Genomic DNA, 24,871 nt, shown 5'->3' on the forward strand with positions numbered 1-24,871 from the left:
AACTTTAAGGCTCACTACAAGCTAAGCCTGACCTCTTTGGGAGGTCAGGCCAAACTTGTAAAAGGTTCAACCACTGTTGCCAGCCAGCACTACTTGCCAGTTGGCCATCTTACCCAAGCAAAGTTATCATTGTAAGGGTGGAGAACAGCCAGTGAGGAAGGAAATGGGAGGCCTTCTAGGTCTCATCCTTAAGGTTTGGATGCATCCTTTTCTGATGGGTTGTGGGAGTTGCGGTTTCCTATGCCTCTCAGCCCAATTAATTGAACTGGAAGGGATAGGAAGCTAAAATCCCACACACACTCACAGAAAATGATGTTCCAGAACATATGTAGGAGCTTCCAGACCTTAAGGATGAAGCCTCCAAAGCCTTTCCTATCTCAAGTGAACCCTTCACACTGCCATTTCCACCACCTTCTCAATGGCAAGTTATCTTAGGAGGAAAGCTAGCTTGGTCTTTCTGAGTTTTCTTAGAAAATAATGAAAAAGACTAAGCATTTCTGAGAAGCTTCTACAAAAACCCATAAAATGAAACTCATTATAGGTCTGGATGTGTGTGTGTGTTGGAAACAACTTATCCATCATTGCTTCCAAGAAACGATGCTTAAGATTTCAGTTTTAATAAAATGTCCTCATGGCTTCAAGTTGTTTTCAGAACTGCAACCTTGAATTATGCAATTCAATACAAGTACTGGGTCATATTTTGTGCAGTGGAATGCAGGACTAATACAGAGATTTTATCTGGGTGCACAAACAGTGATGCAGGTTGCCAATATGTATTAGGGAATGCATACTGCTGTCAGTTGGGAATAAGCTATTCACTTCTGTGTTTGCATGTGAATGACATCTCCATCAATTTACTCACTGTATGCAATAATAATCATGCAGTGAACCATTACATGTAGGAGTTGAGCCTACTGCCTTAAAATTAATAATACATTATATACATTGTTTTGGTTACATAGTGCATGTGCTGTTAGTCCATATTTTATGTTCTAATTGTTGTGGAGTGCGTATTGCAATTAACAGTTAAGCACAATGGAATTGAAACTGGCTAGTCTAAACACAATGCGAAGAATCATGTTAAACAACCCCCCAATCTTGTTACATTTATTATTCAAAGATGCTTACTCAATATTTTGAATAGGGAAAACCACTGGTTGAAACAATGAAAGATTGTTTATCTATCTATCTATCATCTATCTATCTATCTCTCTCTCTCTCTCTCTCTCTCTCCTATAAATCTCATAATCCCTTACCATTAGCCAGCTGACTGGGGTTTATGGGAAATGTAGTCCAAGATATCTGGAGAGCACCTCATTGCCTACTCCAGATGTAAATGTTTCATTGTATTAGTTTACACTGCAGGTAATAGCTCTATTAAAGGAAAAGGAAGGGCTTAGGCCAATGGAATATGACTAGTATATTTTAAATTGAAATTGCTGATGGTAGTAGTGGTGATTTGCACTTTTAGGGCTGATAGAAAGACACTTAAAACTACTGAAGAAAAACACCCTGGTCCGGATAAAATAGGGTAAGTCTATTGATCTCCATCCAGTGCATTCATTGACCACAAAGTGGAATGGAGGCGGGATGGGGGAAGCATAGATAGTCAATCATGCTGTCTGTCTGTTTCCATGAATGCTCTAAAAGCATATTATGGAGTTGTATTGCTGAAGCTAAACATGTCAGTCTCTGTAAGCTGCCTGAACTGCCTGGGAACCTAATGTAAACTGCTTTGAGCACTTTGGAAGAACCAGGATATGGATGTAGGCATAACATAATAGAATAACTGCTGCTAGTTATTTCCCATGGCTTTTCAGAATGGCTCATCCCCCACTTGAAAGAAAGAAAGAAAGAAGAGTTTGTGAAGCATGGTATTAAATGCAAAGGTCTTCTCTAGAGTGATGCATTTCCTGATCATCATGCATAATAAGAATATAAAGTTTGTCCTACATAATCCATCATCAGCCTATTAAATCTAGTCTCCTGGCATTGGCAGTGGCCCAGAAGCTACCAAGTGAAATAAATCTCCAGTCTTGTGAATGGCTGATGATGAAAGGAAAAGGAAGGAACTGCTCAGGAAGGAAGGAGGACCTTTGTGTCTATGCAAGTGAATCACTTGCACTATGAAACACGGGGTCATCAAACTTTTTTTATGTCTCCAAATGTATTTGCTTATATGAAATCTTTAAGCAGAACTATTTCTAGTTCTAGCTTTTGTTTGCCCTCAGTAGGTTTATCATACAGCATGCCATAAACTGCCCCCTTTTCTCTCCTTTCTCTCGCTTAAGAGGCTATCTGAATTGGCTTAAGCCTTTTACTCTCAAGTCTGGTGAAGCTTCATTAATCTAAACAGAAGGCTGCAGAGCATTAACCTTTATGGGAATTAATCCATGCGATGTTTTGGCTGAACTATATAAAATGATACACATCACTCTTTAAAACAAAGGGTTAATCCCAAAGTGTTTGGATACTGCCATGGATCATGCTTTTGTGCATAAATAAAAAGATGGAAACCACATGAAAGCAGTAGCTGGGTTACCGCACAACTGGATATGCTTAAAACTGAACGCTTCATAACTCTAACTACTGGGGAGCTGCAAACTTTATAAATAACCTTGCAATTGGTTAAAAACCATATTAAAACCAGATGAACAAATACATAAAAAGTTCTATTTAAAGGGGGGTTCAGTGAGTGCAACAATCTTGATGAAAGTAATCTAACTGGAATAGGTCTGTAATTTAGAAGTGACTGCAAGTGTGGCAGTAGTTCAGGATTCGTGAATATATGCTTGGAGGTGTGGAAGGGCTTAAATCAAAATGTCTTTCTTGAAGGAGAAACACATGAAGTTCCCCCCCTCCCTGAAGAGTATAACATTTAAAATTACCATTATGAATTGCCAATCACTCCCCTCTTCTTTCCACTTTCAGAGTCAGTCTTAGCCAATTAAAGTAGCCTCCAAATCCTTGGGGTTTCAAATATTGTTGCTTCTTATTTTCTGTACTGAATCTAGCATATGGGGTTGGAACCAGGGAGCTGTGAGCAGAGTTCCACTCATGAAACATTCTCAGGAAGGGAATGGGAGCTGATAATCACTGATTCCTCCGTCCCCAGCATCCCCTGAAAATCTGCTCTGGAGGGCTGGGGGCGGCCTTTGGAACAGTGTGGGAGGTTGCAAGAGGAATACGCGTATACATATATTTCCAACAATGTTACTCGCCCTGAACTTTTGAAGTTAAAATAAGGCAGTGCAAGGAGACAGTGGCAGGTCAAGTGCAAAGACTGTAGTGATCACATGGGTCATGCATCTCAAAGGCCACCCATGGCTCTGAGCACTGTCCCATTTCTTTTTCTTTTTCTACTTAAGGTGCATCAAGGATTGTGATTTAATCCCACCATTGTGCCACCAAAGGAATGGGCAATTATATCCCAAAATGTCACCAAATATGGAAGACCTGGCTCACCAATCCTAATTCAATAATATTTCATAAATATACCATACTTCTTTATCTCTAAGAACTAATAACAACTTAACTGTTTAACATCAATTATACAGTAGCAGAGTTATAATCTATAGGCATGAGATGAACAGACATGGAGATTTATTAAGGAGGCATACCTATCAATTGCAGCTTCATTGATTGGAATTCCCCAGACTCAGAGGTTTCTGATCATTCAATGCAGTTGGGGGGGGGGGCAGGGGAAGGAATGGTAGAGGTGATTTTCACCTTGTTATCCTCCCACCCTGCATATTTCACTAGACAGCATTTCGTAGGGGGGAGGGAAGTAGGCTGGCAGAGGCTCAGGATAACTTGTATCCTGGCTTCTCTGGTCCTTTCCCTTCCCTTCCCTGCCCACCAGAATGCCCGTTCCCCCCCCCCTTCCAGGACAGTTGGTATGGCTCTTTCCACACTGGTTGTGAGGGGGCGGGGAAGGAAGGGGAAGTTTCCGACTCCCCCTTCTGAGGTCAGAGCACTGTGTTCGACCTTGGAGGGGGGAATCTCCAGTATCTTGCAGCCCCTCAAACAATGTCTCGGAGCCATAGGATTGCTCCCTTACAAATTTATATTTTAGTTACATATCAAAAAGTTTAATGATGTACAAAACTAAATGTTATCAGTGTGCTCTACCAATTCTTACTTATACTGGTACTGTTTAAGGAACCTGTTATAATCTTATCCAAGTTCACTTTTTTAAAAATTAAAAATTAGTTCAAATCACCTTTTTCCTACATCCTCCCCTGTTAGCTCTCCCAGCCAATTCAGGGGACTAATCTGAAGTTCTCCTGTCCAGAACAGGGACGATACAGGCTTGAGCACAGTTGTCTCTCACAGTCTCTCAGCTGTCTCTCACAGTGGACACACAACTTCTTGAGATAAATGATCTTTCTGGCAGGCTTGTTTTGGGTTCCATTGAAGTCTTCTATCTGGTTAGTGAGGCCCAGGATAGAGCAAATATGAAGTCAATTAGTTACCTCCTCTGAAGTCTTCCTGAGACCATCTTCTGCTGTCAATCTGGTCAGAAACATCCCTGGAGAAACACTATTTTAGTCTTCAGCTCCCTGCTACCTCTCACAGCTTCTGTGTTCAGTGATTCCAGCATATCTTCTTCAGCTTGTTGCCTAGGCACTGCTCCTGCTTTTTCTTTCCTCAGGGACTTCTGTGCCTGAACTGACCACAGTGGCTTATCTGCTTTCACTACTCCTTTTATACTCTCTTAATCAGTACACTCTGACCAATGACCTTCTGCCACCTCTATATTTGCCAGCCCATTGGCCTATATTTATGAGCTAATGATAATAGAATATTTGTTAACTGGCCTATCAAACCTGAACTTTTTATTTTCCTGTCCAGTATATAAATTCACAGGATTAACTGTAAATAAATAAGACCTTGGTAACTGCAGCAAATTTACTGAAGCAGTAGCTGCGGACTGCTATCTGTAAGACCTGCATACGATGGTAACAGTTAGGCTTCATTCAGAGATAAGCTTTCAACTTCTCACTGTTACTCACTTACAATCACAAAGGCCACCCATAACACATTCCTTATGTGTATGGAACTAGTAGTTAATTCCATAACACATTCTGGTTTGTTAATTTATATCACATTTCAATAATATTTTACCTCAGATCTTCATTCTTCACAGGGTGGCTTGAGAAAGATATACAGTCTGGATCTGGTCAGATCATATATCTTGTGAACACCCTTTATTATGTCCAAGGAATGGAATACAGTACAGGCAACAAAATCTAAATTTTTGATGTTCCACATATAATTTTGTATTACCTTTCACTTTTTTGTGCAAGATAATTTTAGTACCTCTTAGAAATCCTCTCAGCATCTTACACTTCTGATATTGTACATATCATTTAGAGCAAATACATAATAATCACTACATTTGTCCATTTGTCTATCAGTAGCTACATGGATAGTGACAGTTCACTGTCCAAAGCACTAGCTGATTTTTTGTTGTTGCTACCTCTCAATAAATGTTTGCCCACAAAAACAAAAGTATATGAATCCATTCACAACAATTTTCAGGGCATCTTTCATGGTCAAGTAGGAATCCTAAGGCTTAAACTAGAAGTGTGGAACCTCTTTCAGACTGGGGTGAATTCCATTTTGGAGAATCTTTCAGGAGGCTGCTCATTTCAATCTTTTAGAATGGGAAAAATCTGAACAAAAGCCATCAAATAATCTGTGGTTGGGGCCAGGGGAAGAGTGAGTGGCCATCTGGAGGCCCCCAGAGAGAGACCCTGGGCCTGAGATTCTGCACCCCTCGGCTGAACTATCCTTTATTGTTAATCTTTAACCATACTGTTCCTAAGATATTGTCAGAGATTCTAAATATGGTTTCATTTAATTATCTAATATCCTCTACCACAAAGCAAGAGAATATTTTGGGTAATGCACAACTTGACCTTTGCTGAGAAGAATAGAGGCATTTGTATGTTTTCAGAGCATTGTTTCTAGTTTCATAGATACACTACATTTGCAGGAGAAACTATTTGTTTGAACCCAGCACAGACTGGAATATTGTCTATCATTGATTTGAGATTTAACATCATAGTGCCTACTAGATTATGTAGGGGTGGTGAGTGCAGAAACGGCAAGTGATGTCTTTTCTAGAAACCATTCAATCATGTTTTTTAATATAACCCCTTTCATTAGTTCATTATGTCTGTGCTTGAACAGAAGAAGTCCCAAGTAAGAAACAAGCTACTGATATTTTTGGGGTGGGCTTAATGTGGAATAGCTTAGCTGTAATGTATATTGTGTGTGTGTAAAAACAACAAGCTGGAATTATTTGCACACTTTCCCACTGAAATATTGTCCACAAAGTGTGTAACAGTCCCAGAGGCATTTGCTTTGTGGCTTCTGTAAATGACCCACATTAATAGGGTGTTTCAAAACTGACTCTTTAAATACATGTTGGGAACTACAAAACTAGACTCTTGAAATAATAGATATTACATCACTGTCCAACTGTGTGTGTGTGTTTGTGTGGGTGGGTGTCTACTTAAACAAAACATATCTCTTTGCAAAATATAAGGGGAAGAAAAAAGCCCTTTCATACAACTATCAGCATGTATGCCATTTTCCACTTTAGCCCTCTGCATACATTTCAGATATGGAAAGAAAGAAAAAAACAAGCATGTTGAAATAATTTGAGGAATGGTTATAGTTTGATCAGTTGTGGTAATCCAAAAGGGAGGGGTGCCTGGTGTATTATTACATTTCATATATTGTTTTTCAAGAGATGGATGCAATCAGTCATCTTTCATATGGTTTAAAACACACACAACGCATTGCTGGCAAGTAAACTGTTATTTAAGTACACAATCCACTGCACTACTGAAACAGTTTTGCCAAACTTGTCCAAGTATTCTCAAATGCTTAAAGATGGTATAAATATCATTTATAGCAAGCCGTTTACTTCAGACTATATGGAATGGTTTCCTGCTCCCCTGATCTAAGTGTCCCAGTTTACATTATGGCCTTTATGGCTCCTGTTTGATGGAGTGATCAGTAAAAATTTAATGACACTATAAAATAATAAAAATGTCATTAATTTACCACGGATCTTGGATGCAGTGGTTGTAAAGTTACATTAATAAACAGAATATTTTTTACAACAAAAAGCATTGTTACGTGGGAACGAATAAATAACACACATAAATTTGGGAGCAATTTTACTGTTAGCGCACACATTATTATGGAATAGCCAATAAGTGTATAAAACATAGTATATAAAATTTTATGAAAATATATTGTGCACATCAAAAATTCAGCTTTTACCTAAGTGCACAGAAAAGCCATTATTGTGTGCTTACTGTTATCATTACTTTTCTTCCCTGAGATCACAATTTTATATTTGTTCTACTTAGCTGAAGTTTCCAGCTGCCTCCCCCCTCCTTTCTTCAGTGGATGAGTGTGCGCCTTCCTTTCCTTCCTTCAGCTGAATACACCAGTCCATTTTCTGTTTACACACAGGAGGAAAAAATTGATCATTCTCTCCACAGAAGTATGGAGAAAGTTGTTAATATAATGAAAAGTTTAAAATAATGCTTGAGGTGCTGACTGGTTTGGTGACTCTGGAAATAAGGAGATAATAATCTCACAGTCCATCTGTCATCACCGGGGTTGCTCCATCATTGACGGTGATAACACGTGAATATGACGGATGGTGCAGCCTTGTGGCTTGGAACATTTATCATTCATCAATGCTCACTAAAGGGGGCTTTATCATTTAAATATCTTTATTTAACATGCAACATCCACCTCATACATCACCATTTCAAAGCACTTAGCCAACGGTCCTACAACACAGCGAAACAGGTTTTAATTTTTTCAATAACTTTTATGCTGCCTGCATGTTTGTGCCTGACAATGTATAAATAAGTGCCTAATCATGTCTCCAAATGGAAAATAAGGATTCAGCTGTTGGCGAAATGAATCCTGTCTCTGGTGTTCTGTCACCTTTTCACCTTTAAAGTAGCGATTAATGTATTTTATATACCCAAGGAGTCAAAGGATTGTACTTAGAAAAAGTTTGTGATCCTTAACAGTGATCCTAGTGATCATGTCCCACATTGGAATTCCAGTATGTGTATAATGTATTTGTGGAAGATTCTGCTAATGGGTTTACTTAACTCAAAGCATATGTCCAGGGTTTTAGGCCTATAAGAAGCACAATCTAAAGTGCTTCTTTTTGGGGGTGCTTGGAACAGATTAGAGGCTCTATTGGTGTACCACCCATGCAGCTATCCCATCAGTCTCTTTGCTTGTGCTAATGGAGGTAGTCTTAGATGTGGTGCTAAGAAGTCCTATAATGATGGTTCTGGAAGATCTCAATATCCAAGCTGGGCCAATGTGGCTGGAGGAGGTTAAACTTCATGGCTGCCATGACAGTCATAGGGCTGGCACAAGAAATCATTAGCTCAACTCATCTAGATGTCACACTCTAGATTTGTTTTCTTTCTACTGGTCAGGAGGAGGATGGTCTGAAGGGTGGGGGAGCATTTTACATCTATATCCTCGTCATGGTCAGAACATTTCCCACTGAGATTTATGCTTCTACAAACTATTCCTCTCTGCAAGGGTGTATGACATATTAGATTGGTGTGTCTACACTCCCCAGAGGCTAATGGATTCCAAAGGGTTATGGAGGACTTTCACGCTGGTATGGTTTGTGCTCTAAAGTAGCTGTGGGGGACCTAATTGCCGCCCCAGACCAATGCCCCCCAGACCAATGACTTTAGAGGGACGGCCCATGCTACAAACCCCTTCCCCTCTGAAAGCACAGCCATTTTGCTTTCTGCCATGCAGAGAAAAGAGCAAAGTTCCGTGCTTCTCAATAGAAAAAGTCACTCAGCACCTGGAGGAACAGATTCTCCAGGCGCTGGCTGAACCAGGCAGATCTTGGCATATTACATGCCATTAGAAACACATTAGGCCAGTATTGTATCCCAATATTTAGCATTTTAACATCCTAGTCTTTTAGCTCTGCTGTTTTAAATCTGTATTTTAAATCTCTGCAGTGCTGCTAGGTTTTATTCTGGTTATACTTTTATATTGTGGTTTTAGTTTCTATATTTTATGCTGTACCTTGCGGTTTTATTTATTGTGAACTGCCCAAAGAGCTTTGGCTATTGGTATAGAAATGAAATAAATACATAAAATAAATAAATTGTATCAGCTTTGCTGGCTTCTGGCCCGTCAACCTTCATGGCTTTGGGGTCACAGTATCTAAAGGAGTGCCTCCTCTCATAAATTTCTAACACGTCCTGAGATCATCATCAGAGGACCTCCTCCGAGTGTCCTCATTTGCTGAGGTATGGCAGGTACCTTAGGAGGGAGTAACCCTCCAGCTATGAAATAGCCCCCCAGAATATACTCTTTGTGGCACCTTCTTTGTTACATTTATGGTGCCAGGTAAACCCCTTTTTAGTCTCTCAGGCTTTTAATCTCCTGTATATTTGTGCTGCTACATTGTGTTTTTAAGTAGTTTTATTTCTATGGTACTTTTAAATCTTGTTTTAGCCTCTGCTGTTTTTAATTGATTGCTGTTTTTAATTCATTGTTTTATTATGGTGTTTTTGTTTGGATTTACATAGATTAGAATTTTATCTGTATTTTTATTGTATGTCACCCTGAGAGCTATTAGCTATAGTGCAACTAATAAATTTTAGAAATAAATAAAATAAATAAAAAAAAAACAAGGTTTCCTGATCATGGACAAGGGAGTGGGTGTGCGTGAAACATGGTTGTTTTTATTTACTGTGATTTTAGCTGGCACGAGGTGTGTGGTTTTAAATTTTGCACAATTGTGCATTTGCCCAATCAAGCATGCATTACTCTACACATGTAACTGTACTCTTATTGCATATATGCCTATAAATTTGAACTGAAAATTAATATTGGTAGGCATATGAGAATAATGTGCACAATTATGCATTTAAAAGTGGATTTAATATTAACAAATTTGCCAGTTTTGCCCCTTTATAATAATTTGCTTAGTTTCGTTCAATTTAAGATGTATTTATTTACCAAAATGGCCCTTTTGATCAGAAATTCTGTTACATTTGTATTTACCACTAATAGTATAATAGATTTTTTTCTTTTTACTGCTTTCTCTATTAGTAGTCAATATATTTTAGAAGAATGAAATACTGAAGGTTGTTACAGAATCATAAATTCACGTCAATTCTTTTAGGTATTATTACCATGTACATTTCTCTTTCTTACACTTCCTGTGCCTTATCATGTAATTTTCCCTTTTCTCTTTCAGTGTCAAAATATTGATATTCTTTCAGAAACTTTCTTTTTAACACAGAATATTTTCTGGAGAAAATCAAAGGGAATGAATGACTAGAAGGATACTTCAAATGTGCATATTGATACATAGAAGGTTCTGTTGATTTTTTAAAAAGTGAAATGCTATTTTTTCTTTTATTCTAAAACATGCTTAGATTCTTTTGCAATGAACATTGCAGGTGTCACATTCACACCCCTTATGGAAATATTTTAAATGCAAATATTTGAAAAACAGAAGCGTAGGGTACAAAATGCCCATTATCTCCCAAGCAGATAAACTTTCAGAAAAGATCTAATCCATCTCTCACATTTTAAACATGGATGCCTTGCTCGGGGTGGGGGTGGGGATAATTCCTTTCCACTAGCAAAGCAGCATTGAAATTGATAGTGGGAACTACTGTTGGATCATACAGCCTTCCTCAACAGGTCATTATGTCTGCCTGTCTATAGCCAATAGTCATATTTCTTCTCAGTCCTCTTTATTTTTTAAAAAATCATATCAAAACATTGTTATTGTTAGAAACATATAGAAAAAAACAATGCAAAGACAACTTTGCATTGTTGAATAGAATTAAAAGCTGAGCTTCATATTTTTAAGCAAGTGGAAGTTTCAAGAAACAAATAAATAATGAAGTAGAACGATGCAGTAAAATTATTGCAACGAGCATTCAGTCACACTGGGTGAGTAGGCATTAACATGGCAAATGTAGTTCAATGTATGCAAGTGTAAAGTGATGCACATTGGGATAAAAACGACAACAACAACTTAATTTTACATATTCACTGATGGGGTTTGTGTTGGCAGTCACTGACCGGGAAAGTGATTTACAAGTCATGGTGGATCACTTGTTGAAAACATCAACCCAGTGTGTGGCAACTATGAAAAAAGGCCCACTCCATGTTAGGCCTTTTTATGTTCATTGTATGTCAGTTTGGTGTAGTGTTGTTGTTTTCTGCTGTAGCTATTTAAACATGTTAATATACTAGGGAATCTAACAACTTCCTGCGAATTTGGTTAAAGCTAGTGTATTAATAAACATCACCAAAAGAGAGAGAGAGAGAGAAGAGTTTTGAGCAAATGAGTCAGTAACTATGCACTTGTGTTTCCCCCCCAAGAGCAATACTAGGTTCCTTAGACATTTTTCAGAGGAGAGAATTTGTACTGTTTTTCTTCCCATGTCTTATACTCACTACAGAACTAGGTCATTGAACAATGGAGTGAACAGCAATCTGCACTCTTCTGCTGCATAATACATTAAGTATAACATACAGAAATTGTTCACAAAACTGAAAGCTGGTATTTCATGTCTGTAAATTCAAGATGACATGACATTTAATATTGTTTCATAGTAATGAACAACAATGTTTTGTTCATTCATAACACAATGCCAAGTTCAATCTTAAGAAGTACCAACAAGTCATGAGGGAAAACACATTGTGTTTTTCCATGAGAATAATAAATTAATGATAACCATTTAACACTTTGCTATAGATACAGAGTACCACTGAGGCTACCATTGTGACAGAATATTTTTGGTGCCATATTGTTGGAATGCTTTTGTTCTCTACTGTTTTCAGGACCTTGTTGGCACATGCATTGTTTCTCGGTTATTGTTTTAATGGCCTTGATCCAGCACTCAAAATGTTATTATTTTCTAGGAAGAAGCACTGTCCTTTCTTTCTCTTGCTCTCTTTTTTAAAATTCCCATTGAGGTTCAGTTCAAATTCCTAGACAAAATAATAGTACCATTTCTGTCATCTAGTATTCCTTCTTTGAAATACTTGTCTTTGAAAGCCTCTTGCATAAAATTCAGACTTGTGTTTTCTCAAGGGTTCCAATGCAAACGCATATCTCTAAGAGTGGTGTGGTGGTGTGCTAGTAGTGATTTCCCCCCATTAAATTAGTAGTGAGTTTTAATAGAAAATCCTCTTTATGATCTGAATTCCAGCATTTTTCCACTGGCAACGTCTTTTCCCCTAAGGCCATTTAAGAAATATAGAGAAATGCTTAATGGTTCATCATTGCTTAGTAGTAGTTTCTGGATTTTCTCTTGTAATCCTTCATTTCTTCATCACAATAATGCTACCTGTCCTACTTTATACTTCCCTGAGTTGTAATGGGTTGTTTAAAACTTCACTTCAATGCCTAGCAATAATTAAATTTTCCTTTTAGTACACATTGAAATGAAGAAGCACTTGAGAAGACATAAGGGGCCTTCCTGCAAGTGGAAGGCCTCTTCTGCATGCCTCTTTAGCACATGAGGAAAGAGAACTGAAATCCAACACGTGCTTCACTTTGGACACGGTGTTGCACAACACATTGCAAAACATGCACACAATGTCTTCTGCTAATTCAAGGACAAGAGTTCATGGAATGGTACCATCGTCAGAATTTCTTCTGCAAACACATCTCTAGATCCAGCCTATAGTGGCTGGAGGGTTTCTGTGCTTGAGAGTTCCAGTGAACCTAGGACCTTCAGATGCTTATTTCTAAAAGCCTGTTTGTATTTTACCAGTGCTGTGGGCCTGCTGTTTCTACGTATCTTCTTCCTACATGGCTACATTATTGTAATGTATAATGGAGAAATGGTATGGGAGGAACACATGATAAGGTTACTTATTACATCAGCCCCATCTTTCCTCTGTAGCTAACAATGTTCACATGGGAAGTAGTCATATTGAACACACCTGCCACATGGACTCCCCATTATTCATGTTTAGCAGCACAGGAAGTAGTCACATGGAAGAGGCAACCATGGTGCAAAGTAATTTGTGAATTGGCTTGTAGATTTAGTATGAAGCTTTATATTAGGAACATAGGGTTATATTCTGGAAGAGAATAGTCGTATTCTCTGTAAATTTAGTCAGTACTAGGGCTTTGAAACTTTGAAAATTAGGTTCTAGACTCTAAACTCCAAAATGATACCTATTGTTTAATCTGCTCTGTGTTTCTCTCTCTCTCTCTCTCTCTCTCTCTCTCTCTCTCTCTCTCTCTCTCTCAAAAAAAAGCCACAGCCTACTAATTCTATTGTTACTAGTACTATCACGTGCAAATGGTGTATTAGGTAACAGAACAAAGAAGTATTGAACCATGTGGCTTGAAATCTCTATTGGATGGACAAGGGGGAAACCAGAAGTCAAGGAAGGGCTGACAATTTAGTAGACTGATAGGACCAGGGACCTGGCATCCAAAGGGGCAGGCAAGGTTTGACTAGAATAATAGAAGCTCATATATGCAAATATGAATACACTATAGAAAGTCTTAATGTTTTCTTTCTCTTTTGCAGGAAAGAACACGCTTTGAGAATTTAGGCCCACAGCTATCAGGGAAGCCCAGTGAGGATGGTAAACTAGGCCCAGGAGTCATTGATCTTACAAGGCCAGAAGATGCAGAGGGTAAGTTAATGTAACAAATCTATTGAGTCACTGAACATTGCTTTCCTTGAGCACTTTAAAATTGGATGTCTTAAATGAGCATTGTGTAGCTAAGTCCCCATGCACAGCTTTGAGGCATTTTGCATGGATTTTAGTGACATGTACAAGTATAAGTCCTGGTTTGAAATGGTGTCATACAATATGCATTCTCTGCTCATTATTTACAGTCTGCTTCAACTGTTCTCATAAAGCTCTCCCTGAGTCAGTTCATATTTTACCTCAGCTGGCTGATATGTGCATTTAACTGCTCACATGAGTAGTGTAATGTTGAACAAGGTGACTCACAGATCATATATCAAGTTCCATGAGTTGAGATTTCTAGTTTTGGAGCAAGCTATGCTCATGGAAGCTGAATGGCTATATTATCAGTCCCTTCTTCTCATGTTACACTGGCTACATGATGAACACTCATATGAACATATCAATTAGCTCAAGTAATGAGGAAATAACCAATTCCAAAACATAATATGGGGTATCTAATAATCCATCCAACCAAAATGAAGACCCAATATACATATACACAAAGGCTCAGTTTGAACAACACGTTGGTCAACAGTGGACTATTTATCGTTGATTAAATAGTCCTCTGTTGACTAATGTATCATCTGTTGGGCAAAAACCATGCCATGGTTGGTTATTTCCAAAAAATAACCAGTGGAGATAACCAACAATTTGCAGAGCTGTTTTTCTGCACAACCATTGGTTATTGTGTCATGTGGTGGGTTCCGTTGATTATTTCCCCTGCTGACAGAGTTGTGAGGCAAGAGCAGCAGAAAACCTGGCTGGTCTAGCCCAGTGGTGCTCAATCAGTAAGGGAAATAATCCCATGCAGGCAAGCGCTTGGAGAGCCCCAATCGTGCCATCCCTTGATGGAGTGTTGCGATCCTCAGCAACAAATGTGCTTCCTGGCATGAGCACTTGCCATCCCTGGGTGGGGTGCCATGACCATGTTCCCAGGGACATTCATGTCCCTTGCCCCACCCCACCCCTGCCACCCCGATCCATCTTGAGATAGGCTTGAGGGAATGAAAGGAACCCCTTCCATCCCCTCGAGCCACTCCCCAAATGGATCAGGGGTGGGGGTGAAGGATGCCTCCTGTGGCTGGATGTGAAACATCCAACCATGGGAGAAACCCATCCACTGCTATCAGGGCAGGGGGATGCACAAGGATCCAAGCAGCTGCTGTGACGAGCAACACGGATTCTTCCACATCCCGTCCCATCCCCATTCATGAGAACAGAAGGGCAATCCTTTGCTGAGATAGGTGGACGCTTGTGTGTCCAATTCCTCTACATCTCTCCTGCCCCAGCAAAGGATTCCCCTTTTGTTATCGTGACTGGGAACGGGGCACGACATGGAAGAATCTGGGCTGCTTGTCACAGCAGCAGCTTGGATCCTTGCATGCCCTTCTGTCACCGTCATTTCCATAGCAATGGGGCAGTGGGCAAGGTGCCCCCATCCTTGTTATTATGGAGATGAAGGCGAAGGACATGTTGGCATGGAGAGAACTTCTCTGCTGAGAGGGCATCAGTTGCCTTAGCGATGTCTCTTCCATCCCCATCTAGTTTCAAGGCAGAGAGCGGGGAGACCTGTGATTGTCAGATTTCCCTGCTCTCTTCCTCAAAACTAGATGGGACAGAAGAGGCGCCACCTAGACAAATGATGGCCTCTCAGCAGAGAAGTTCTCTCCGCTCCGACGTGTCCCTCCCCATCGGGGTCATGGCAACAGGGAAGGGGACGGCATTGCTAGAGAAAGAAGCTCCAGCAGAGACTTGTCTCCTTTTGACGGGAGGTGGGATTCTACCACTGCGGTTGCCCCTTGGCAACAGGCATGCTGCATCTCTGTGCAGTGTCTCTCTCTCACCTCTCCGCTCCTCCCCACAGAACGGTGATGCTCTGGTCCACTCCATGGAGCAGCACTTCCGTGTCTCCCCAAAGCGCTCCGGAAATAGCCATCTGTGGAGTGGACTATTTCCACTTCATGGTTTAAAGTATCATCTGAATGCAGCCAATATGTTTACGTTCTCCACCAAAAATATATAGAAACACATGTTAATTAGGTGGTGGAAAAATTCATTTCAGTTTGTAAATCACTCGAAAATGCTCCATTCACAATGCCAAACATGAATGCAAAATGGGAGCTCATATTCACTGAAAATATTTGCAGATTCCAAAACTTGCATTCATGTTCACAAATGTTCATTTTTTAAAATGTACACATTAAAAAAGGAACACATTTTAAAAAATAGAATTTTCTCGCTTTAGACAATTGGGGGAAATTCACATTTTTGGAAAATTTTCTCTTTTCCAATTCAAAATGTGCATTTTCCCCATTCAAACAAAGTGAAAAAGCATGTCGCAAAAGAGAACATGCACAAGCCAAACTGAGCTTTGAAGTGAAGTTTGGAGAATTTTGGTCAGCTCAAGCATCCCTGGTTCTCCCATCCCTGATATTATATATATAAAAAAGTGTTGTCTTCAACCAAAATCAATCCAGAAAACAAAAAGGATTTAAGGAAACTGATATGGAACAATGTTCAAAATTCACATGGAGCTATACATACTAAAATAAAATAATTTGTCTATAAAAATATTTAATCAATTAAATACATACAATTAAAATATAAACTAAATAGTCCACAAACATGAAGCATACAATTAACCCAAACACGTTTCGACCCACATGGTCTTCATCAGTGGGGGAAAAATTCGGTTAGCTCAAGCATCCCTGGTTCTCCCATCCCTGATGTCAATGCAAAAGTGAAATACAAGTGTGGAGAAATAGCCGCCTGTCATCTCCAGCCACTTCATTGATCCCACAATGCCTCCCCACAACCACTGCCTCCAATTTAAATTGCTGTAGAGAAGTGGCAATGCTGGGTTGAATAAAGTAGCCAGAGATGACAAAAGATCACTTCTTTGCATTGGCAATAATCAGTAGCCCATAAGCGTGGCTCTTGGTCACCAGAGTACACCCTATAGCACTTCTTAACATACATCATTATTACTGTAAGGAAGAAAGAGCAGATTATCCAATTCACTGATTAATTGCAGTCTTTAATTGAGATTTTAATTGGAGATGTCCAGTATGAAAAGACATGGAGTGCTGGTGGCTGTACTGATTAGTTGCAGGAATATGCTATTTTTGTGAAAACATTACCTTCACTGAGATCCTATGGGCTTCCTGGTTCTATTCATACCAGGGCAAATATTCCCATTGATTTCATTTGTCAAGGACTGCAATGTTTATTTTAATTAGTTACTTGGATTGATCAGTTCAAAACAATGACATTAATCAACTAAAAGCCTTTAAATGTTGACAGCTTTATTAAAATACTGTTGATAAGTGATTAAACTGGTCATATTTCAGGTTAAAATTTCCACTTGGATGGAAATTATATCCCATTTTAAGTTTTTAAGTTTTTATTTTGATTGACTTCTGTAGAATAATAAAAACAAAAACAAGCCAGCAAACAAAGGGAACAGTACAGAAATACATTCTCACCTCATCCCTTTTTCTTTTAACACATAATAAAGTTATGATCTTTTGATATTCCTGTACATTGTATGCAGTGCAGAACAAAGTGCTTTTCTGGCAGGAGGTTACCTTGGGACTTCCCTGGATTTAGTCTTTTTCTTCAGTTATCCTTTCACTTCCTATATTTCATTGATATACTTGGGTGGTTACAATGTCTTGGGCTAGCCCTTCCATTAGGCCAAGTGGGATGACTGACTTAGGCAGCTGATGCTGGAGTATGGGGGCAGAAACAACAGATCACCAGGCCTTTCTTCCTGAGCCCCCAGGCATTCCCCGTTCTGGCCATGCAGCCTCCGCTGCACCACCTAAATTAGCCTGCTTCCCTCATGTACAGTAGGCAAAGCTGTACGGCCACCCACCTCTGCCCAGGCTTTCCCCTAAGACCCCTTCATGTCTAGGAAAATAAGTCTAAGGAGTACTGACAAATCAGTTGTACACACTGACTTAGCTAACCTCCTACCCAGCCATAATTTTAATGCCATGTCTGTCGAATTTATCACTGTTACTATAATTTCTAATTTGGGGAAGTGGGTGCTGGCTCTTAAGTGCTAAACTATGCAGTAGCATAAACGAAGAGCAAGATGGCACCCAGATTTAACTCACTAACACAAAATAAAAGTTTATTATTTACAAGATGTTGTTTCAGTGCTATAGATGTTATTATTTACATAGATAAATAATAAGCCTACCTCATTAACCCTCTAAATCATCCCTCCAGTGTTGAAATACAGTTCAATTGCTAGTTTTAGTCAGCTGTTGTATGTGGAATAGGGATGTATGAGAAATTTGTTTCAATTCGTTTTTTAACGGAATTTGCACAGTTTGCACCTCTCAGACTAAACACAGATTCAGACACAATCTGATATCATAGTTTGTACATTTCCAAATTTGCAATGCGGTTTTTGTACAAAAAAATACGATTTGACAGCATTCATTCATTTGAAAAATGAGTATTTTTGAAAAACATGCACAGGTACAATCAATAGAAGAATGTGTAATTTTGAAGATGCGCACAATTGATGTGTACATTTGGAAAAATACATGCCAAAACCCCCCCAAAAAAACCCCAGATGGGCTTTCATGTGAAAAGAAACAAATAAAGCTCACAATCTTATACAGACTTGAGTCAGAAAAAGTTCAAGATGGAATTTGAAGAACTTTGGCGAGTTTTGCTGATTCATCCATCTCTTATGTAGAATGGTGGTCTGCCAGCTTGTCCTTCACATCAGGCAGCAAAATATCTAGTACCAGTCCTGGATAGGACATCTTATTACTAGAAAACACAATAATTATGTAACCTTAGCAGCCACAGTTTGTGCCAGGTTAAAGATGCAGCAAAACCACTTTCCTTTTAAAGCTGGTATGAAAATTGCAATATGTTGCTTGTCTCATCACCAGATTTCATGAATAGGTTCAGGTTACTTAATTATAGTAGCAGATAAATGTTTCTAAAAGGGAAGAGGTGAATGAAGTCCTCTATTGATTGTTGAAGAGGAGCTGGCAGATATCCAGGAAGAAGCCTGGTGGTTTACTTTTCTGGTTGAAGACAAGTAGATGTTAATGAGTATACTATAAAGGATAAGTAGAATGGTGGTACCTCCCTAGCAGGGATAGTGCAACGTAAATTTCTGTACAGACTCAGTTAGGCTCTTTCCAAACAACCTATTAGGTAACATTTTGGAAGCAGCCAGATGGGTAAGGAACTCAACTGGTTCCTAGCTTCTTCATGAATACGTATTAATAACACTATGATTACAGACTTTCAGAAATTGTACATTGGGACTTGCATTGGAGGAATGCTGTTGTGATAGAACAGAATTAGGGTAAAAATTCAGTATTACAGTAATATTTTTATTAGGCCAAGTTAAAGGTCACAAAATTGTGTGCAAGCTTTCAAACTCTCCAAAACTATTCATCAGGCTATATGGTAAGCAGTAAACCAATTAACAACAGATGGTTCTATTCTGTATTGGAAAACAGAACCGCCCAGAGAGCTTGTGAACCACCCAGAGAGCTTCGGCTATTGGGCGGTATAAAAATGTAATAAATAAATAAATAACTTCATAAATGTATAATTTACTAAACAAATGCTGCTATGTACCCAGTTAAAAGAAAAGGCTCTCTGGAGATACAATGTGGTATAGAGATTAGAGTGTTGGACTAGGATTTGGGAGGTACAGTTTCTAGTCCCTACTTTGCCATGAATCTGACTCGGCGACTTTGGGCCAGTCACTGACTCTCAACCTAACCGACCTTACATAACTTTTGTGAGGATAAAAGGAGAGGAAAGGAAAGAAGTAAACCACTTGGACTCCTTGAAGGAAAGGTAACAAATATAAATCTAACAAATAACACATTTGTGTCAATTTAGACCATTTCCAATTGCAGTAATACCAAAGCAAAAATGGCTTAAAATATCCAAATAATTTTAGGTCCATCAGCATTGTGGAAGAATAAGATTTAAAAATGGGTTGGCATCCATCTACGTTGTCAGGTTCATTTTGCATTTTTAAGAACAGCAATAGTTTTCTTTCAGGGTAAAACTGGTATCTGTTAATTTTAGAAACAAAGTGAAAAGAGAAGCTGTCTTTTTAAAATGTTCTTTTAATCAAAATTAATTTTGAAGGACATGGGCAAGGTATTGTCTTGAGAGATGTTCAAATTGCTGAATCTGGTTATGCAATTGGTGTGCGGTTGATGGATCCAAATCCAAATAGGCTATATTTTGGCCTTAGCTCAGTTGATATAGCATGCTAACTCTGGCTCCTATGGATGAGAATAGTTAAGTGGCCTGTTTGCACAATAAATAGATGGATACAACCTGAAAGAAGTTTGAAAAGCACTAGGGAAGCTAGGAACAAAGAAGCATTTTTGTTGGCCGGGGGTGGGGTGGGGGTGGGGGGCGGCTTTGCCACATCCAGTATTCACGTGTCAAAACCACTCTTTCTCTCTAGACACAAAATAAGTGTGTCTCAGGCAGTGACTTGGAAGTTCATGGGAAGTATTCTGATGTAGGTCAAATGGAGGCTGTTTCAGTAGTTTTGATCTGCAAACCAGCCAGATGAAGTGGATCTAATGTTAGACGCTGATCCCAGCAGCAGAGACATCTTTTACAGGCAGCCTGAACATATCTCTGTGTCACTATACTGACTGGTCAAGGGACTTGAGTCCCTTATTATCCCCTGCTTGATACAGCAGGGGACACACCTAGAAGCCAAGCCTCAGGTGACCAAGTACTGACTCAGAGTCCTTGATTTCAGTATATTTCCCAGTGACATTAGCCAACTCTTTAAAATTCAAAGGAATCCACTAGACATGTCAGTTCAGCACTGATTAAAGACCACTCACTATTTATTTATTTATTACATTTATATACCGCCCCACAGCCAAAGCTCTCTGGGCGGTTCACAAAAGTTAAAACAATAAACATTAAAAAGTATACAAAATTTTAAAACCATCAGAAACATAAAAACAACAGTATAAAAACAACAGTATCCACTACCAAGCTGAGCCAGTTCTTTTAGTTTGAAAAGCCGCCTGCCTAGTTTCCCAAAACAACAGTCTTGCAACATCTTAAAAACTAACAAGTTTCTTAAGGTTTAACTTTTCAGGAAATTAAGCATATGCCATAATAAGTTTGTCCAGGTACCATAAGTATGTTTGTTGTTTTTACTCCACCAGGCTAACATACCTACCCCACTGTGTCTCTCGCAAAATAGTTTTATATTTGTGCTTAAACAGAATTCAGTAAATTAAGTGAAGGACTCAGCAGAGTGTGTGTGTGAGCTTCTTTTATTTACCTTTTCTTTGCACTGGGGCTCAGTCATAGCTAGCAAAGTTGTGAAATGACCTTTCGTTAGAGGTTTGTGGAAGCTACAGCAGCAGTAGGATGTCACAGCTAGCTTAACACAACTACTTTTGTATGGAGTTTATTTGAGGGGTGTGCAAAATGTCTGGTGATTATGCAGTGAGTACGAAAGGTGCCTTACTAATTCCCAGAGATTATCAACTTCTCCACATGTTCCTGGGCTGAGCTCTGGAAGTATACGAAAAACAAAAACAAGGTCTGATCTGAGTTTCAGAAAGTTACAGCTTAATTTAAAGGAATGGGGAGGGGAGAAATAATGGTCCTCTGTAAAAGCCTGTGTCATTTTGTTGTAAGTAGCTATGGTACCCACAGTGCAGGGGTGGTGGTTCCAGTGTCAGTAGGGTAGTGAATTTGCTCTGGGTTTCAGTCAGAACCAGTTAGAACACTAAAGGAGCTATCCAAAAATATGTCTACAGCTTCTGTATGCAGCAAAACAATTCCCTTTGAAAGCCAAAAAAAGGTCAGACTTTAACCTGTCAAGAGGGAGGATAGAAAGAAAGAGAGTAAAATGCACTCTGTTCTGCACAAGCTGATCAATTGTGGCAGCCTGCCAGCAGAATCCAAAACTGTGAGGTAACTTGTTTAACACCCTACTCTGTTGAGGTGTAAACAGCAGGAAGTACATGCCTGACAAAGCATCATCTACTTTGGTGACAATGTTTCACAAAATTCAAGGGAAAGAATGGCTCTTGTAGCCAGTATCTGTCACATATAAATATTTGGGAGGGTTGCTATGACAGTTGAGAGAAAAGATGGCTATCAAGAAACAGAAAAAGCCATCTGAAGACAAAGAAATATTTCCAGGAGGAATGCTGAAAAACCAGCCCCCCACGCCATCGCATGTTTGCTGAAGTAGAAATAGCATATAGAAGTGCTTCAGGTGAAAGAACACAGAGGCCTCACTTAGACACACACTCAGAACTCCCTTCCTATCGACCCCACTCTTCAAATGCGTTGCACTTCTGAAAGTATAGGATCTGCACTCCTTATCCTGCCCAGTATACTTTAAAACGTCATTGAACGTTTAAAAACATACACTCCTTTGTCATGTCTGTTTTTAAAGACACAGACACTACAGTGCAGAAGAAAGGTTTTCAACACCAGAAGTTTGCCGATAGTACAGGGCCTCTGGCATAATGGCCTGAGGCTGCCATTTTCAAACAGCTCAAACAGAAGTGCTTTCCAAGCTGTGTACCACAAGAGTTTGTCAGTGGCCCAGTTTGCATGTAACGACAACCTATGGGTGTTTAAATCACGAACTGGTGGAGCTGCACAGGAGTAAATGAGTGTTCTGCCTTCTGCCCACTCACCTCTTCGCACCGACTTTGCTGAATCAGGAACAGCCCATTTCTTGGTTGTTACTCATGATGTTGTGAAATTAGGTTAGTTTTTCTATTAATTATACTCAAGAAATTGATACTGGTCATGAAAAAGACAGTATGTATTGGTAGTCCGTACAAACATTCCTTGGGTTTTATGGAACTGAACATGTCTGGTTGGCTTTGGTGAGATAAAATAGCTACTAAAGGTAGCTTCAGAGTTTATTAAAACAACCATCATCCATCACTAATTAAAACCTGAGAATTTGACATGCTGAAAATACTTTTAATTTTTCTTTAAGGTAGGGGATAAAGTCACTTGCTTTTGATTTCTGCTTTTCAAATGGTCAAAACCAGGATCGCTCTGTAGAAAAGGAGCTATTCTCAAAATCAAGAAGAGGAGGGGGAGCCATATTTGCCAGTGTAAAATAAAATGTAATTCTGTGACAACAGTTAAACGCGTTGCCATCAAAACCGAGCTCAAGAAACAGTGGAAAATATATGCTGAAATCTAAGTGGCTAGAATTTCCTTCATTTTGCAAAGCCACGAGCCACATGCATCAGCTCACCACAAAGTCATTAGGTCTTTTTAAGCTCAGATGAAAAACATTAACAAATACCACAAAAGGCTTTAGTATGGCCCCTTTGTTCATTCACATATGGCAGTTTATAACTCCTGCGCCACTTGGGCCGTGTGTTTGTTTAAGCTGCCTCCATCAGAGCAGCCCTGGAAGAACAAAAGACATCTTGAGCGATCCTAAGCAGGAAATGGTCTAATCTAAACATGGTTTGTGACACTATAAGTAGAATAGAAAGGGGAGGGATTGATTAGTCATTAATGTCCAATTGACTCCATATGGATGTTGCAATAATAAGGCCTTTTTCAGTGCAGTAGCAGAGTTTATTGAATTAGAGGTTTATGTTTCCTCAGAGCTGACCTTAGGGAATTCCCTTTGGTTCTTCTTGTTGATGTTTCAAGAGAATGGAGTCTGTAATAGGAAAAATAGACGACTTCTCTGCAAATAAGGCTTGTTCTGAGTATCACAACCAAGTGCTGATAAATGTTTTTCAAAATTATAGTACAGTATCACCTCTGTTATGTTATATTCTGCTGTTTGGATTTAGTCTGCTGTCCCCCCCCCCCGCATTTTCAGAAGTGCAGTGCTTTAGTGCTTGTTTGTTCATTTATTTATTTATTGTAGTTATTGCTGTGCTGCCTTTCAGGATACAAATCCTACCGAGGTGGCTTATAAGTAACATAAAAATAATAAAAGCAAAATAAACAATATCAAGATTTTTTTAAAAAAAAAAATCTCTCAGGACAGTTGATGGAAGATGGCCCTAAGGCAGGGGGAGTCCAGCTGGAGCCGGCTCTGAGGTCTTCTTCTCCTGTCTCTCTCCCTCTCTCTTGCTAATCCTTCCCACAGGGCAGTGGATGGGAAAAGGTCTGCTTGGGGGTATCCATTCATTTGTTATGTTGTGTTTGTATTTGTATTTGGTAGGAATAGTTTTATTCATGCCCATATTTACCCCCCTGGAATCTGACTGGATGAATAAAAAAAATCAAATTAATGCAGCTTGTTTAAATATTAGAATGAATTCCAGACACCATTCATACATGCTTCTCCTACATTTAAACTGAATGTTCTTCACCCAGAAATATTTGCTCTATGAATCCCATCTGAATAATGCTCTACTTAAAAGGGCAGGATAAAGGATATCTTGCTACCAAATATGGTACAGTTTTTAATAGTGGGGTAGACTCATATCTCACAGAAGCAGAATTTACTCACTGTAGGCCCAAATTATAAGATGCTTATTACAGAATAAGCAAGCAGAACTGAACAGAACAATGAAAATAATACACAAGAACAGTTTGAGGACAGTCTTTACCTCTAACCCAATACAGTGAAGACTTAAAATTTAACCCTATCATCATTTCCCATTACTACATTAATACTTTAAAAACTAATAAATAGATGTTCTACACCAGTTAAAAGTTCAACTCCACACATCACGCAGTAGATGCTTCTCCTGCAGCTATGCTGCTTTTCCACTAAAGTTTCGTGTGATGAACACACAAAATCTGTAGGATAGATTCATGCCCCCATGCAATAGATACTCATTGGGGAGACATGGGCCCAGCACATGTGACTGAGGCCATGGCTAGACCTACCGGGTCTAGCGCGACGGAGGGGGAAGGATAAACATATCACGAGATCTCCCCTCTGTTACACACGGCGTGTGATGTCCCAGGAGGAAGAGGATGTCACGCCCGCCATTTTTTTAAAAGGAGAAGGAGCGCTCGTGCACAAATGGTAAGTGTTGTTGTTGTTTTAAAAAAATCCTGCTCCCCCCATACCCTGTGCCCCATGCCCGGCTTCTCGCCA

The 24,871-nt window shown here is 39.3% G+C and overlaps 1 protein-coding gene across 14 annotated transcripts in view; it reads left to right on the forward strand.

The window, feature by feature from the left end:
* SOX6 (SRY-box transcription factor 6) overlaps positions 1–24,871 on the forward strand; it is a 530,518-nt gene that overhangs the window by 476,446 nt on the left and 29,201 nt on the right. For all 14 annotated transcript variants that reach the window (XM_063117232.1, XM_063117231.1, XM_063117230.1 and 11 more), the window contains one exon: positions 13,608–13,716. In XM_063117232.1, the coding sequence (XP_062973302.1) occupies positions 13,608–13,716 (109 nt within the window). The remainder of the gene's footprint in view (positions 1–13,607; positions 13,717–24,871) is intronic.

This window comes from Elgaria multicarinata, chromosome 2 (assembly GCF_023053635.1).
Source record: "Elgaria multicarinata webbii isolate HBS135686 ecotype San Diego chromosome 2, rElgMul1.1.pri, whole genome shotgun sequence".
Lineage (NCBI taxonomy): Eukaryota > Metazoa > Chordata > Lepidosauria > Squamata > Anguidae > Elgaria > Elgaria multicarinata.